This window comes from Lepisma saccharinum, chromosome 2 (assembly GCF_977018435.1).
Source record: "Lepisma saccharinum chromosome 2, izLepSacc3.1, whole genome shotgun sequence".
In the NCBI taxonomy this organism is placed as follows: domain Eukaryota; kingdom Metazoa; phylum Arthropoda; class Insecta; order Zygentoma; family Lepismatidae; genus Lepisma; species Lepisma saccharinum.
The window spans coordinates 205190085-205202915 of record NC_139230.1 but is presented as its reverse complement, the minus strand read 5'-3'; the positions used below and the strand labels follow the sequence as shown (position 1 = coordinate 205202915).

The window sequence follows — 12831 nt, the reverse complement described above, 5'->3', positions numbered from 1 at the left end:
TTTCCTTTTCGTGGCCCGTCCGTCCTCATCTCGTGGGTACTTCCCTCCGTGTGTGGATGTACTTTGCATGAGATCATCTCTTGACCTTTCGCCGCAATCCGAGGTATCGTGGCTTCCTCAACGTGTGGCTGGGCGTTTCCCTTTGTTTGCAATGCCACTTTCTTCGGGCTTACGTACTCTTTCCTCGAGGTCTTGGTTTCCGTCCTCCACCCGACTTCTTTCTTCTTTGTTCTGCACGAGGAGTTGTTTCATTTCCTTGAGTTCGGCGCTAGTCCTTTGCTGTCTTTCTTCGCACTTCTCGTCCATATCTCCAAGCACGTTTTCCCTTTCCCCTTCTATTTCTTCTTCGATTTTTCTGTGGATTTCTTCTTCTTTCTCATTTATTTTCTCTTCTTCAGTTTTTCTGTGGATTTCTTCTTCTATTCCAATTCCAATGAGTAAAACAATCAAATCATATATTCAATTATCCCTTGAAGACGAAAGAAGCAAACCCGCATGGCCAGTTGAAATAACCGAGGATAAAATAAATAAAAATAACTGAAAAATACAGCTATTTTGGAGCCCGAAGAAAAGGGAAAGCGAGGGTACTCCAAGCTCTTCAGTTTTACATTGCTTGTTGAGAATAATGAAGTAAAGAAAGGAAATGGAAGCACATCTGGAGCGAGCGGTTTTCACAATCTCGATTGCTTTTAAAAACGGGATTGAATTGTTCATCCTTTTAAACAGCTATTGTGTAATTGGCACATGATAGTTTTCCCTTCTGACACCAAATAATTAGCTTCTTTGCGGAAAAGTACATGCGGGTAAAACAATCTGAAAGTAAGGAATTGCGTTTGTGAATTTACTGGATCTACTCAGTATTTCAGGACATGTGTAAGCCACTGCTCACCATAAATTTCAAAGTCTGTTCTAGAAAGTTGTAGGCAACGATTTCCTGGAACATGTTCATGGACTAGATGTAGCAAACAAGTTAAATATGAACATCAAAGCAAAAGCATTTTAGTACGAGAATGACAGTCGTACCTGATGTTACGCGCTGTAGCTATGTTGGTAATATTTTCTAAAATCGCGTTGAAAGGTTTTGTTATTGTTTACCAACATAGAAGGTCCATGAAGATGCTTGAAACATGATGGATACACTTTTAAGAAAATAGTGGCTTCTATTCCGTATCAACGTTAACAGACACGGATTTTTATAAAATAACATTCCTTCCAGTTTCAGAAAGACTGAACTTTAACCTTTGTAACCTCAAAGTGCTCAAGTATGAATTTGCTCAGTATTAAATTATGCAGTTTTATCGTGGAAACTTGAAGGTTTACTCAACTTCGTTCTCCGACAGAAATAATTTAATGCTCGCTTTCAAATTGCGTCGATCACGGGAACTCTGCTCTCATTAATTATAGGTGCGGCGGGTGCAAAATTATATTTGGCCGCAATATCCAGTCCTAGCATATAAACTTGTTACAGCTTTTCTATATCCATAGATTTCCAGTCATGGTGACAGAAATACTGAACATAATATAACCAAATAAACTCTTGATAATGCATGGATATATTATTACTGCAATCAGGTCTAAGCTTAAATGTGTGTAGAAAACCAAAGTATTCTACGAATAAGTGAAAGGTCTTCATACAGTATCATTCCGTTCCGATGTCCGCAGTGCTGTATTCTCGGTTTTAAAATTTCTTCTCGATCAAGTTTTCGTTGCTGACTAGCCATCATGAAAGCTTAACACAGTCAAGAATTTCTTCACTTCCTTAAAGTAAATATCCTGTGATAGAAAAAACTCAATTTCATTTTGAATTACTGAAATATACTGCAGTTCTTCAGCATTTTGGTTATTTAGTGATCATCATGAATTAGGGCATACCTTGTTCATAGCAATAGGACATTTCAAGCAAATTAAATGGACTCTAATCAGATAGAAAATGTGTAAGTGTTAATGTGAGTGATCTATATTGTTTATTAACAGCCCTTAAACCCAAAAAATGGCATGACACCCAAACGTCAACCCCACTTCACCGTAGTACACTGGGGAACTTTAAAAAAAAAATCTCCCTCCTCTTAGTTAGATTGAAAGGTAGTTGAAAACATTTCATTACTCCAGTATTTTGATAAGAGAGGGAAGGGGAGGATGATCGTTGCAGATAAGGCCACCCGTACTGTGAGTCACTGAACCTGAGGTCATTTGAAGTAAACGTGTTTCCTAAAAGTTTTCTCTTGGAGTCATCAGACATCAGAATTTTACTGTTCCTTCCTCTGTCTGCGAGTGTGTACCAACAACTCTTTCTTTTTAAGTTTCAAGTATTTTTATTGCATCGATTAATTGCTGTCATGGGAATGAACCAGGTTAGCAATGAATAAATAAGGAAGGATAAAAAAATACCAAAATTCCTGACATGAGTTTCTTCTCTATTCTTGATTTTTTTTTATTTAGTTTGAGTTTTAAGTCCACTTTTATGCACAAATAGGCTAATTGGGACTGGACATACAATTTGAAGTAAGATCCGAACCACAATGTGCCTCCACGGGGTATCCAACTCGAAATCCCTTGTTTTCAAGGCAACGACGTTACCAAGAGAAGAGAAAATAAAAATGTTTTACATTCTGCATACGTGGCAGTATTGTTTGGATGTTGTCTTGGGAGTATCTGTTAACCCTTTAACCATCACTATTTTGAAGGATAAAACTAGTTGAAGCCGTGTTCATTCATGGAGATTTCTGAGAAGTAACGAGGAAATAAAGTCACAGAATGCGCAATAGTCTCGCTCGCGTTTTTCGGAGAGAAAAAAAAATGGTATGCAAATCTATTCTACGAATGATTAAGTTGTGTCCATTAACTGCAGACTAACGAGGCTCTGGCGTCTGGGCTCATGCAGTAGAGCTTGTGCTCTGTCCTATCCATATTTGTTTGTGATTCTTATTTCACAAATTTCATCATCTTTAATCTTAATCTTTGTGATTATCTAAAAGTGGCAGAAAAGCGTAGTAAAATAAATCAAATCAATCGATCAGTGTGTCACTGCGTCTACCTGATCGAAAAACAATATTCCACAGATATAGCTAATGCATCATGTGAATTATTCTCCAACATCATCGTGTGCTTAATCATTCCTTACAGCATAGACTGGACTCTGGTTGTGTGTTTGTTCCGTCATGCTTATGTCTTTTACCCATTCATCACTTATCCTGGCCGTCATGATTAACCTATTAAATTTTGTGGACACTGTGATTTTCGTGCAAGGAAGTGTTTGTTCCCCGGGACTTGAGCCGGTCGATTTTTAGATGAAAGAAAGTGTATGTATGAATACTCTCATCATCAAATGCAACACATGTCTATGGTGATGGGTATTATTTTCCTTCTTATGGGGGTCAATATAGTGTGACAATAACAATGTTTTGTGTTGGTCTATGTTCGTGTGTGTGTCTCATAATAATTAATTCAATGCAGTTCCATTGCAATTAAATGCATTCATGAAATACGTAATATTTTCATAATCATCACTTTCTAGGAAAGGGCTGTAATCCTTTCTCACTCAATTGTATTACTGAACCGTAGGTAAATAATGGGATGAAATCTTCCTCGGGGTTGCAATAAAGCAAATGAGAGAAAAGTGACTTATATAGAAGGTAATAAATAAAAATACAAAATGTGAAAATTGTGACTTTGAACACTGTATAGTATTTATATTTTTGTTATTTAGCGTCGGTTTTCTGTTATTTTTGGCTAGTCACGAAGATGAGGATGAGTGATGATTAGGTGGAACTAATGAAGCGATGATGATAAAGAACACCCCTTTCCCTTCATGCTGAGTCCGGGATTCGAATCTGGGAATTTCAGTGGCAAGATCAGAACATTGTTCAGCTCACACAAAATATTTATAAATGACGCGCATTATTTATTGACTTAATTTTTGCAGACTACCATATTATATGTCACATTCAGTGTAATGTCTTAATAAAAGTTAAAGTGAACGAATAATACTGGCTTTTACTAATTTTCATATTACTTAGCTAGACAAAGAAATGTTTTGTGTGTTTGTTTATGCAATTTTCTTGAGTATTGAGTATGGTCATTTTCTAGCTCTAGAAATTAAGATTGACTAGAAATGAGAAGACACCCGTGGCGGAGTGAACGTGCTTCCAAGCCAGAGGTCTTAAGTTCGAACCATGAATAAGGCGTGAATGTATCTCTATGTTTGTCCCATCACATACATATCATCAGTGGCTCGTTAATCTTCATCGCCACGGATTAACCAAGAGGCAAAGAGGCAACATAATATATCCTAAATAGAAAAAAGAATTAAGAACAGAGACAAGGGAATGCACATATCGAGCCGAGTCGAGATTATGTGTTGCAAAACGGAAATGTGTAACTATAACGACAAGAGCACGTTTAATCGTTAGGACAGAACCATATATCACACAATGCAGGTGAAATTGTTGTTGGTTGACGTGAATTGTTAATCTGTCTAAACTCTTGAAATACTCTAATATCAGGTTTTCTGTTGCAATTATTATTTCAATTTTGAGGGCCTCCATGACCGAGTGCATTTTGTATACTGCTCTATGAAACCAAAGAACCTATGCTCGAAGCTTGGTTAATATTTAAGAGCTTATTATGTTCGTTCATGTATTTGGTAACTCCACCATTCGCCCTTATCGTTGAAATTAACCGAGAGGGTTAGAAAATGGCATGAATTTACAATACCGGAAGAATATCCAATTGCTTTCAAATTCGGCATACTCACTAATTTTGGCCTCGTAATCACGAATCTGAAGTTAAAAATTGGCGCTTACGTCTAGAAATTGCAAAATAACCTTGTCAATTACCGCTATGATTCTCCATACACTAACATAGAAACCATGTTTTCTGATATGAAGACAGTCTTCCTATCCGCACAACGGTCTTGCTACCAACGTTGCTCAAGTGTTGTGCAATACGTGAGACCCGTTGCATGGAGCGTTGATATGTGAGAAAATGGCGTCATGCGTAAAGGTGGAAAATATGTTTGCCCCACGAATCATTCAAGGTAAGGTAAGGTAAGGTTAGGTTAGGTTAGGTTAGGCAAGCATAGTTAAAATTAAAGGTCATCATAAACATAGTTTTAAAACGCTAATCATTGCAAAAAATAGTTGTTTTCTTCATAAATCAAGGGTGTTTACTCCGTTCACGGACCCACTTCTTTCGACTTATTTTGCAGTTTCTAGACGTGACCGCCAAATTTTAACTGCAGATTCGTGATTACGAGGCCAAAATTAGTGAGTATGCCGAATTTGAAAGAAATTGAAGATACTTCCGGTATTGTAAATTGGCTCCTAGAAAATTATCGTAAAAATCGCAGTTACCACACCACGTGCAGAAAGAAATGACTTTCTTTGCTCGTTCTCTTTTTATATTTGTTTCAGAGCTAATGATAACCACAATAACAAAAATAATAATAAAAACAAAAAAAACAAACAAGCAATATTCATTAATGAATGAAATAAATAGCCATCTCAGAACCTGACTTCATGCGGGCTCAAAATGGACAATAAATATTTCTTCTGAGGCAAAATGGCCATGGAACGAAAGGCTCCGCTAATTCCTTGAGGATTCATGGCTAGTATTGTTCTCTTATGTAGCGCTGACGACCTTAACAGCTGTACGTGGAGCTCTTCCTTGTCTTGCATACAGTGTTTCCAATTCAATATCGGTTTATGATGGGTTTCTTTGTAAGAGGTGAGGCCTCAGTGATGCCTTATTTTTTAATTCCAGTATACACCACGGTAACTGCTTCTTGCAGGCCAACTAGGTTCTGGGGCATAGGCCCACGGCCAGGAAAATCCTCCGTGGGGTCGTGTTGTCCTGTGTGTGTGTCCTTGCTCCTTTACAACCTCAGATCTTAACTATGGTATCAAGATTTTATCCTTGGAAATAGTATAGTTTTAGTTCTTGTTAAGTAATGAATTAATATATTAGTTTTAAAAATTGAGGGAGGAAGTTTTTAATAGCCTTTTTATTTTCTTGTTAGGAGCCTGACATCACCCCATATTGCGTGACGGGCAAAAATAGCTTGTGTGTTGATGAACCCATAATATAAAAATCAATCAATCAATCAATTAAATCCAAAATATAAAAAATATTTTATAGCTGTGGATGTTCTTTCTTGTTCGTGACTGCACAAAGTAAACAATATGAAACAACATGCATGAAACATTTACGAAACAAGAGAAAAAATATTGTAGCCTTAAATGGTACTTACATTTGTGGGCACCAATGAGAGCGTTCAGTCCAGTAACCCATATGTTGGCTTCTTCAGGAGTGGCTGCCACCAAATCGAGAGATTCGAAGTTGTCCCCGTAAAGAATGGAAAAAGCGCAGTCTTCCGTGTAGCCTGATGAAAGGTCTCTGCTACGCAGCACTTCCGTGTTCTTCCCGACTCGGATTTCCTTCATGCTCTCTATAGCCACTGCAAATGTCAAAACAAGTAATCAGATAAGCAAATGGCAGATATAGTATGTTCACCACCGAATGCCAAAACAAGAAATCAGATAAGCAAATGGCAGATACACGTGCACCACCAAATGTCAAAACAGGAAATCAGATAGGCAAATGGCAGATACATGTTCACCACCAAATGTCAAAACAAGATGCCCGACCCTGTGGCCGAGTGGTCAGAGTCTGCCTGCAGCTTGTGCAGGAAGCAGTTCGTAGCGAGCTCCGCTCTTCGCGTGAGAAGGCTTAGTGATCGAACTGTCCGAGTTAGCTAGGGCCGTATACGGTTGCTAGTGTTGTGTTAGTTCTTTTTTTCCTTTGAAGTGCAAGCGAGGTTTTGACTACAATTATCGTGAGCCAGTGAAGATACGATGAAATAGATCACGATGAATACACAAAGAGAAAACACCTTGAAATTTGTTTTCATTGATGTCAAAACGCGACATACGTCATTGGATTTTCATCGATGGTTTCATGATATCTACCAAGTGCCTACGAACCAAGTGCTCAGTTTTGAAATAGATTACTTTCGTAAGTGTTTGTACGTGAAATTTGCGACAAAAGTGGTAGGAGAACGGTTACTAAATGATTTTGGTGCTGAGGTAATCTATAGTGACGTAGATGGTGATCATAAAGTTGAAGTAGAATGGGCCCACCAGCGACATGTACTTGTCAGAATCCATGTAGTCCCAATTGAATTAAGTGCAGAAGTGATAAGTCGTGTCATGAGGTCTTATGGGGAAGTGTTAAAAATTGAAGACGAGACATACTCTGCAGATCACATTTACCCTACTCGAACTGGACGTGTCTTGATCAAAATGATACTACGCAAACCCATACCCTCATATGTAATAATGAATGGAGACTCCTATTGGGTAACATACCCTGGGCAGGTGCGTACGTGCCTTGCGTGCTCGGGGGAGGATCACGTAATGACTCAGTGTCCTAAGCGTCGACCCTCTGGGAACCAGCCCCGTAGGGGGCCGGTTAATATACCCGCTGACAATGTACCGATGGTATATGAACCAACTGTACTACCCGTACGGACTAAACCAAGAGATTCAGCTCCTTCAGTTGCAGAAGTCCCTGCGTCAGGAGATAACAATGGAGGGAACACGGATAGCCCCAGAATCACCGACGAGGAGACAGGTACCAGACACGAAGTTAGTGTGAAGAATGCACCAACAGGAAGGGAAGAGCTGGAACAGCCAACATTGACCACTTGAGAGGAGATGCATCACATACCCCCGCCCCCACCCCCAAGTGCTTTGTTCGCGGAGGCCGAATTCCCCGTAGTTACCTCTCCTAGGAAATCACGGTCAAGATCTGTATCAAGGTTACGGTCAGTGGCGGAAGAGTCCATGGTGCTACGAAGAAAGAAGAAGAAAAATCATGAATGCGTAAGTTCCACAATAGTTCATAACGAATTTAGAGTAGAACCTGGTACCCCAAAACAAGATGTTTCAAAGGCTAGTTTAACAAGTAATTCAGCAAATGTAACTAAAGAGAAACCTTCAACGAGTAACAAACTTACCCCAGATTTATTTAGTGGAAAGCATAGTTAATGCATTATAGGCAGAAATTAGAGATCAGTAATGTTGAAGAATGTAAGTAAGTTTAGTTTTCTTTTGTGGACAGTTATCATCATGCAAACATTTACCTTGGCATCTATAAATTTGAATCAAATGCAAAGTAAGACCAAAATAATTGCTCTCAATGACTTTCTCATTAAATCGTCTATTGATGTGGCCCTCTTACAAGAGGTCGCCATAGACGATTTTTCTGTACTGAGCATGTTTAAAGTATACAACAATTTTACTCCCTTTGCACAAGGGACTGCCATAGCATGTAGGCGACACTTGGATTTACGTAATGTAGTGCCCCATCCCACGGGCAGACAAATAAGTGCCAAATTAGGCTCAGTGTTTCTCTGTAATGTGTATGCTCCGTCAGGAAGCCAAAACAGACGGGAAAGAGAAGATTTTTTTTCAACAGTTGTAGGGCCCGAGTTGACATCCCACACACTAGACACTATACTAGTGGGAGATTTTAACTGCGTAATTCGTTCACAAGATCAAAATCCAGGATACAACTTCTCACGTGCGTTCTATGAATTAACGCAGGGGTTACAACTGCGTGACGCTTGGATACACGCCAACGGCGAAAGTCAAGGTTATACACATATCACCTCCAATAGTGCGTCAAGGATCGATAGGTTTTATGTCGCACCAAGATTTCATGAATATATAATTAGTGTTCAAAATTTTCCAGTATGTTTTAGTGACCATAGTGTCCCAATTCTCAAAATAAATTTAGATTTGGTTAAACCCCGACAAGGTAGCGGATACTGGCTTTTAAATAGCACATTATTACGCAATGGTAGTTATGTCCAGCTAATCAGGGAAACGTGGAACGAACTCAAGGCCTCTCGGCCAGTGCAAAATACCCTAATCGAGTGGTGGGAAACTCGAGTTAAGCCTAAATTTCGTCAGGTCAGTAAATTCTTCAGTGCAGAGGTTAGTAGAGATCAAAGAAACAAATACAATTTTTTGTATGCAGTCTTGAATGATCTCCATCGTTTAGCATTGCAAGGTAATTTCGATCGTCGCTATGCAAATGAAATAAAAGCGCAATTACTTGCTATACATAGGAAACGAAAATCTGCAGCAATAATAAAGAGCAAGATTCTTCCTATAGACCCTGACGAGCAAGCCACACTAAGTCACATTCTTCAAGAACATAAACACGCCAGGAGTCACGTTATTCATAAATTAACTTTAGATTCCGGTGAAGTTGTCACCAGCCCTCATAGTATACACGACAGGTTTTTGCAATACTATAAAAATCTTCTTGGTCAAGCCTTTAATCCCGCAGAAACGCAATGTAATTTTTTGAACTACCTCCCTGCATCACTGACGGAAAATGAAAGAACTGAGCTCACACAACCGTTTAGTAAAAAGGAGGTTCATGATGCAGTATTCAAAGCTCCGAGAAATAAAACTACAGCCGAAGATGGACTACCATCAGAATTCTATCAATGTTTCTGGGATCTAATAGGAGACGAATTAACGGAATGGGTCAACGAAGTGTTGACAACAGGAACAATAGGGAAGACCAGTAGCACGGGAGTTATAGTGTTAGTTCCCAAAAAGGCAAATCCAAAATTCGTTACAGATTTTAGACCAATTTCAATATTGAGTAGTGATATCAAACTTATAAGTAGGTGCATAAATCAGCGTCTAAAAAAATATATGGTTAAACTTATTGGCAATTTACAGTTCGCTTGTAATACGTCTCAAAGTATACATCACTTGCTGCAAACGATAAGAGACGTCATTATTACCAAACAAAATAAGAATGCATCAGAGGCAATTCTATCTTTAGACTTTTCCCAAGCATATGACAGAGTGAATCACGAATATCTGTACAAAGTCTTAGAAGCATATGGCTTCGGAGACACTTTTATTAAATGGATAAAAACATTATTTAATCATATGCTGCTAAAAGTTAAAATAAATGGTTTCTTGACAACAAGTTTTAAAATGCGACGGGGTGTACTACAGGGTAGTCCCTTGAGTAGCACATTGTACGTCCTCACAATAGCCCCCTTTTTGTTTAGTATCCAGCATCATTTACAGGGTATTTCTATGGCTTCCACCACAATACAAGTTGGCAGTTTCATGGACGACGTCACGATTTTTCTCAAGGATGAAAGAGATCTGGACAGTGTTAAAAGCCAAATACATACCTTTGAGCTCACATCAGGAGCAAAACTAAACAATCGAAAGTCATTTCTGATACCCCTTGGCAAGGAGAATCCTTTCACAAATAATACGGAGATCTCTGTAGACAAGAAAATAAAAGTTTTAGGTATAAACTTCTATGCAAATATCGATGAAACGATCGAAGCCAATAGTAACCTCACGTGCGAGAGGGCAATCTACGTCCTCAGAGTGAACAAGACGCGCTCTCTGAGTTTAAAAGCACGAGTAAGATTTATCAACGTTTTTGCTCTCTCTAAACTTTGGTATGTAGCAAAAATCCTACCTTTCAAACCACAGCACTTAGCCAAGGTCAACAAAGCTGTTGGCAGCTTTTTGTGGCACGATACAATTTTCCGGGTGGCAATAAATGAGGTCACGTTATCAGAGAAGACAGGTGGGTTGGGACTAATACACGTGAACACACAGGCAAGATCATTGTTTGTACAGACTGGCCTTCAAACAGCTTTCTCACTGCACGAGTCAACGACCCAAGCATGTATACAGACGATAATACGAAACATTCCATTAGAAGCTCCCATCGATATCCAAAGTATCACCAAAAGGTTTTTGTTTTATAAGGACATCGCTTTACAGGTATGCTACCAGTTATTACGACATGAGACAATTACACCATCTGTTAAAAAGTTATATAGAGAAATCAATAAGTTTCAAGCACGCCGTACCACGAATAGTCAGGGATTTCAATACACATAATTGGCCACAAATATGGGAAAATGTCTCCGCCAAACACCTTTCAAAAGCGGGCCAATCAATATGGTACAAAGTGGTATAGGACATTCCAATATGGAATCAGTGACTCGCCTAACTGTATATCATGCAACGTGCCTGACTCTTTAGCCCACAGGATAACGAAGTGTCGAAACTCCTCCACGGCATGGAACCAATTGCGAACAATGCTCAGTCGTATATGCCGCACCTCATTAACAAAGTTTACTAACTAACTAACTAACTAACTAACTCTCTAGCCTTCTTAAGCCCGAAGGTTCATGGCTGCAGCAACACAGGCCTTCCATCTTTCCCTATCTTGAGCAAGATCTATATACTCTTTTCCATCCCTACCGATTTCCTTTAGGTCCATCTCAACGTTGTTGTTTACGGATACAGATATAGTTTTTCCTGATTTCAATTTTTTTCCACCAACAAAACAACGAGCAGTACAATGGTTGATAACAGAATACTTATTATATATATTTCACAATGACGAGAGCAGTTTTCAGAAACAATTCAGGATCTTCTTGCAAGAACAATACGAAAAAATTCCTCTCCAAGCAAGGAAGAAATGGTATGCAAATTTCTTATTAGTGCTTTATACTTAATTTAGGTCAAACAAAAATGTAAAGGTTAACCAGATAGAAATACAAATTGTAATAGCAGTAATATACTTATGTCAAAAACAATGTAATTCCATAACTTGTATATCAGAATGAGACAAAATTAGAGTGGTTAGCACATCGCGCTGCGACGCCAAGGGTCCCGAGTTCGAATCCCGGTCGGGCTTGGTTGTTTGTGAATGTCCATTCATCAATTTCATCATTTCATCACTCATCCCCATCTTCGCAAATTAGCCAAGAGGCACAAAACGCGAAGTAAAATAAACTAAATCAAATCAAGAAAAAAAGATCGAAACAAGAAATGAGATAAGCAAATGGCAGATACATGTTCACCAACACATGTCAAAACAAGTAAGCAGATAAGCTAATAGTTGTATATTTGCGGAAATTCAGGACATACTAATTTTACCCCTTTTCCCACTCGAGTTCAATGGAAGGAAACCTCCGCAAATATAGAATGAAAAGTTTTCATCATGTGCAATTCTCCATTAAATGTTTTCGCCGAGTCGTACTACCTTCAATTTCTTTTTTACAAACAAGTATTGTTTGCACATTACATGTAGGAGGAGAGTTGCATCTACATTTCACATTGGTCAGCTCCTTCTACTTGCTTTCAGGAGCGAAAGCTTGTAGGGTAGTGTTTACCGTTCAGGACTGTCAATCTCATGGTCGTAGGTTCAAACCCTTCCGGTGGCAGAAAATTTTCGTAAGTTTTAGACCTATCCCATTGTGTTCATTGTCCACGCCATGTGAAACGGAATGATTCAGTTTGAAATTAACGAAGGGGGAGGGGAAATATTAAATTACAAAATCTCCATTTCAACGAACCGAGAAGTGGACAAAAATGGGATAATTCTTATAAATATTCAAATTACATTCATGTTTTTAGTGGTATAATCGCAGGTGAAATCAAAGATCTTACATGGAAGATTTTATCTTGCTTCTGAACTAAGCCAAAAGGCATTTCGCACCGATCTAATACATTCTCCAATACATTTCAAAATGTTATTGAATGTTTCATGTCGATAATTTGACCAATGCATCAATTCTTGACGCTGAGACGATATTTTCTGCAACTACCTCTTCTCTTCAGTCCCTTCTGTTCTTCTCTTCTTCTTCTTCTTCTTCCCTCCTTCTGCTCTGCTTTTATCTCATATCGCCTTCCCTACCTTACTCGCATCTTATCTCTATCCCACTCATCTCCACTTCTCGTATCTCCTTTCCTGTCTTAGATT

The 12831-nt window shown here is 38.7% G+C and overlaps 1 protein-coding gene across 2 annotated transcripts in view; it reads right to left on the bottom strand.

Moving 5' to 3' along the window:
* LOC145984281 (inactive phospholipase C-like protein 2) overlaps window positions 1–12831 on the bottom strand; it is a 744169-nt gene that overhangs the window by 288228 nt on the left and 443110 nt on the right. For both annotated transcript variants that reach the window (XR_014441294.1, XM_083117918.1), the window contains exon 3: window positions 6248–6454. Coding sequence is in view for 1 of the 2 variants with exons in the window: in XM_083117918.1 (XP_082974044.1) it covers window positions 6248–6454 (207 nt within the window). In the remaining variant the exon portion in view is untranslated. The remainder of the gene's footprint in view (window positions 1–6247; window positions 6455–12831) is intronic.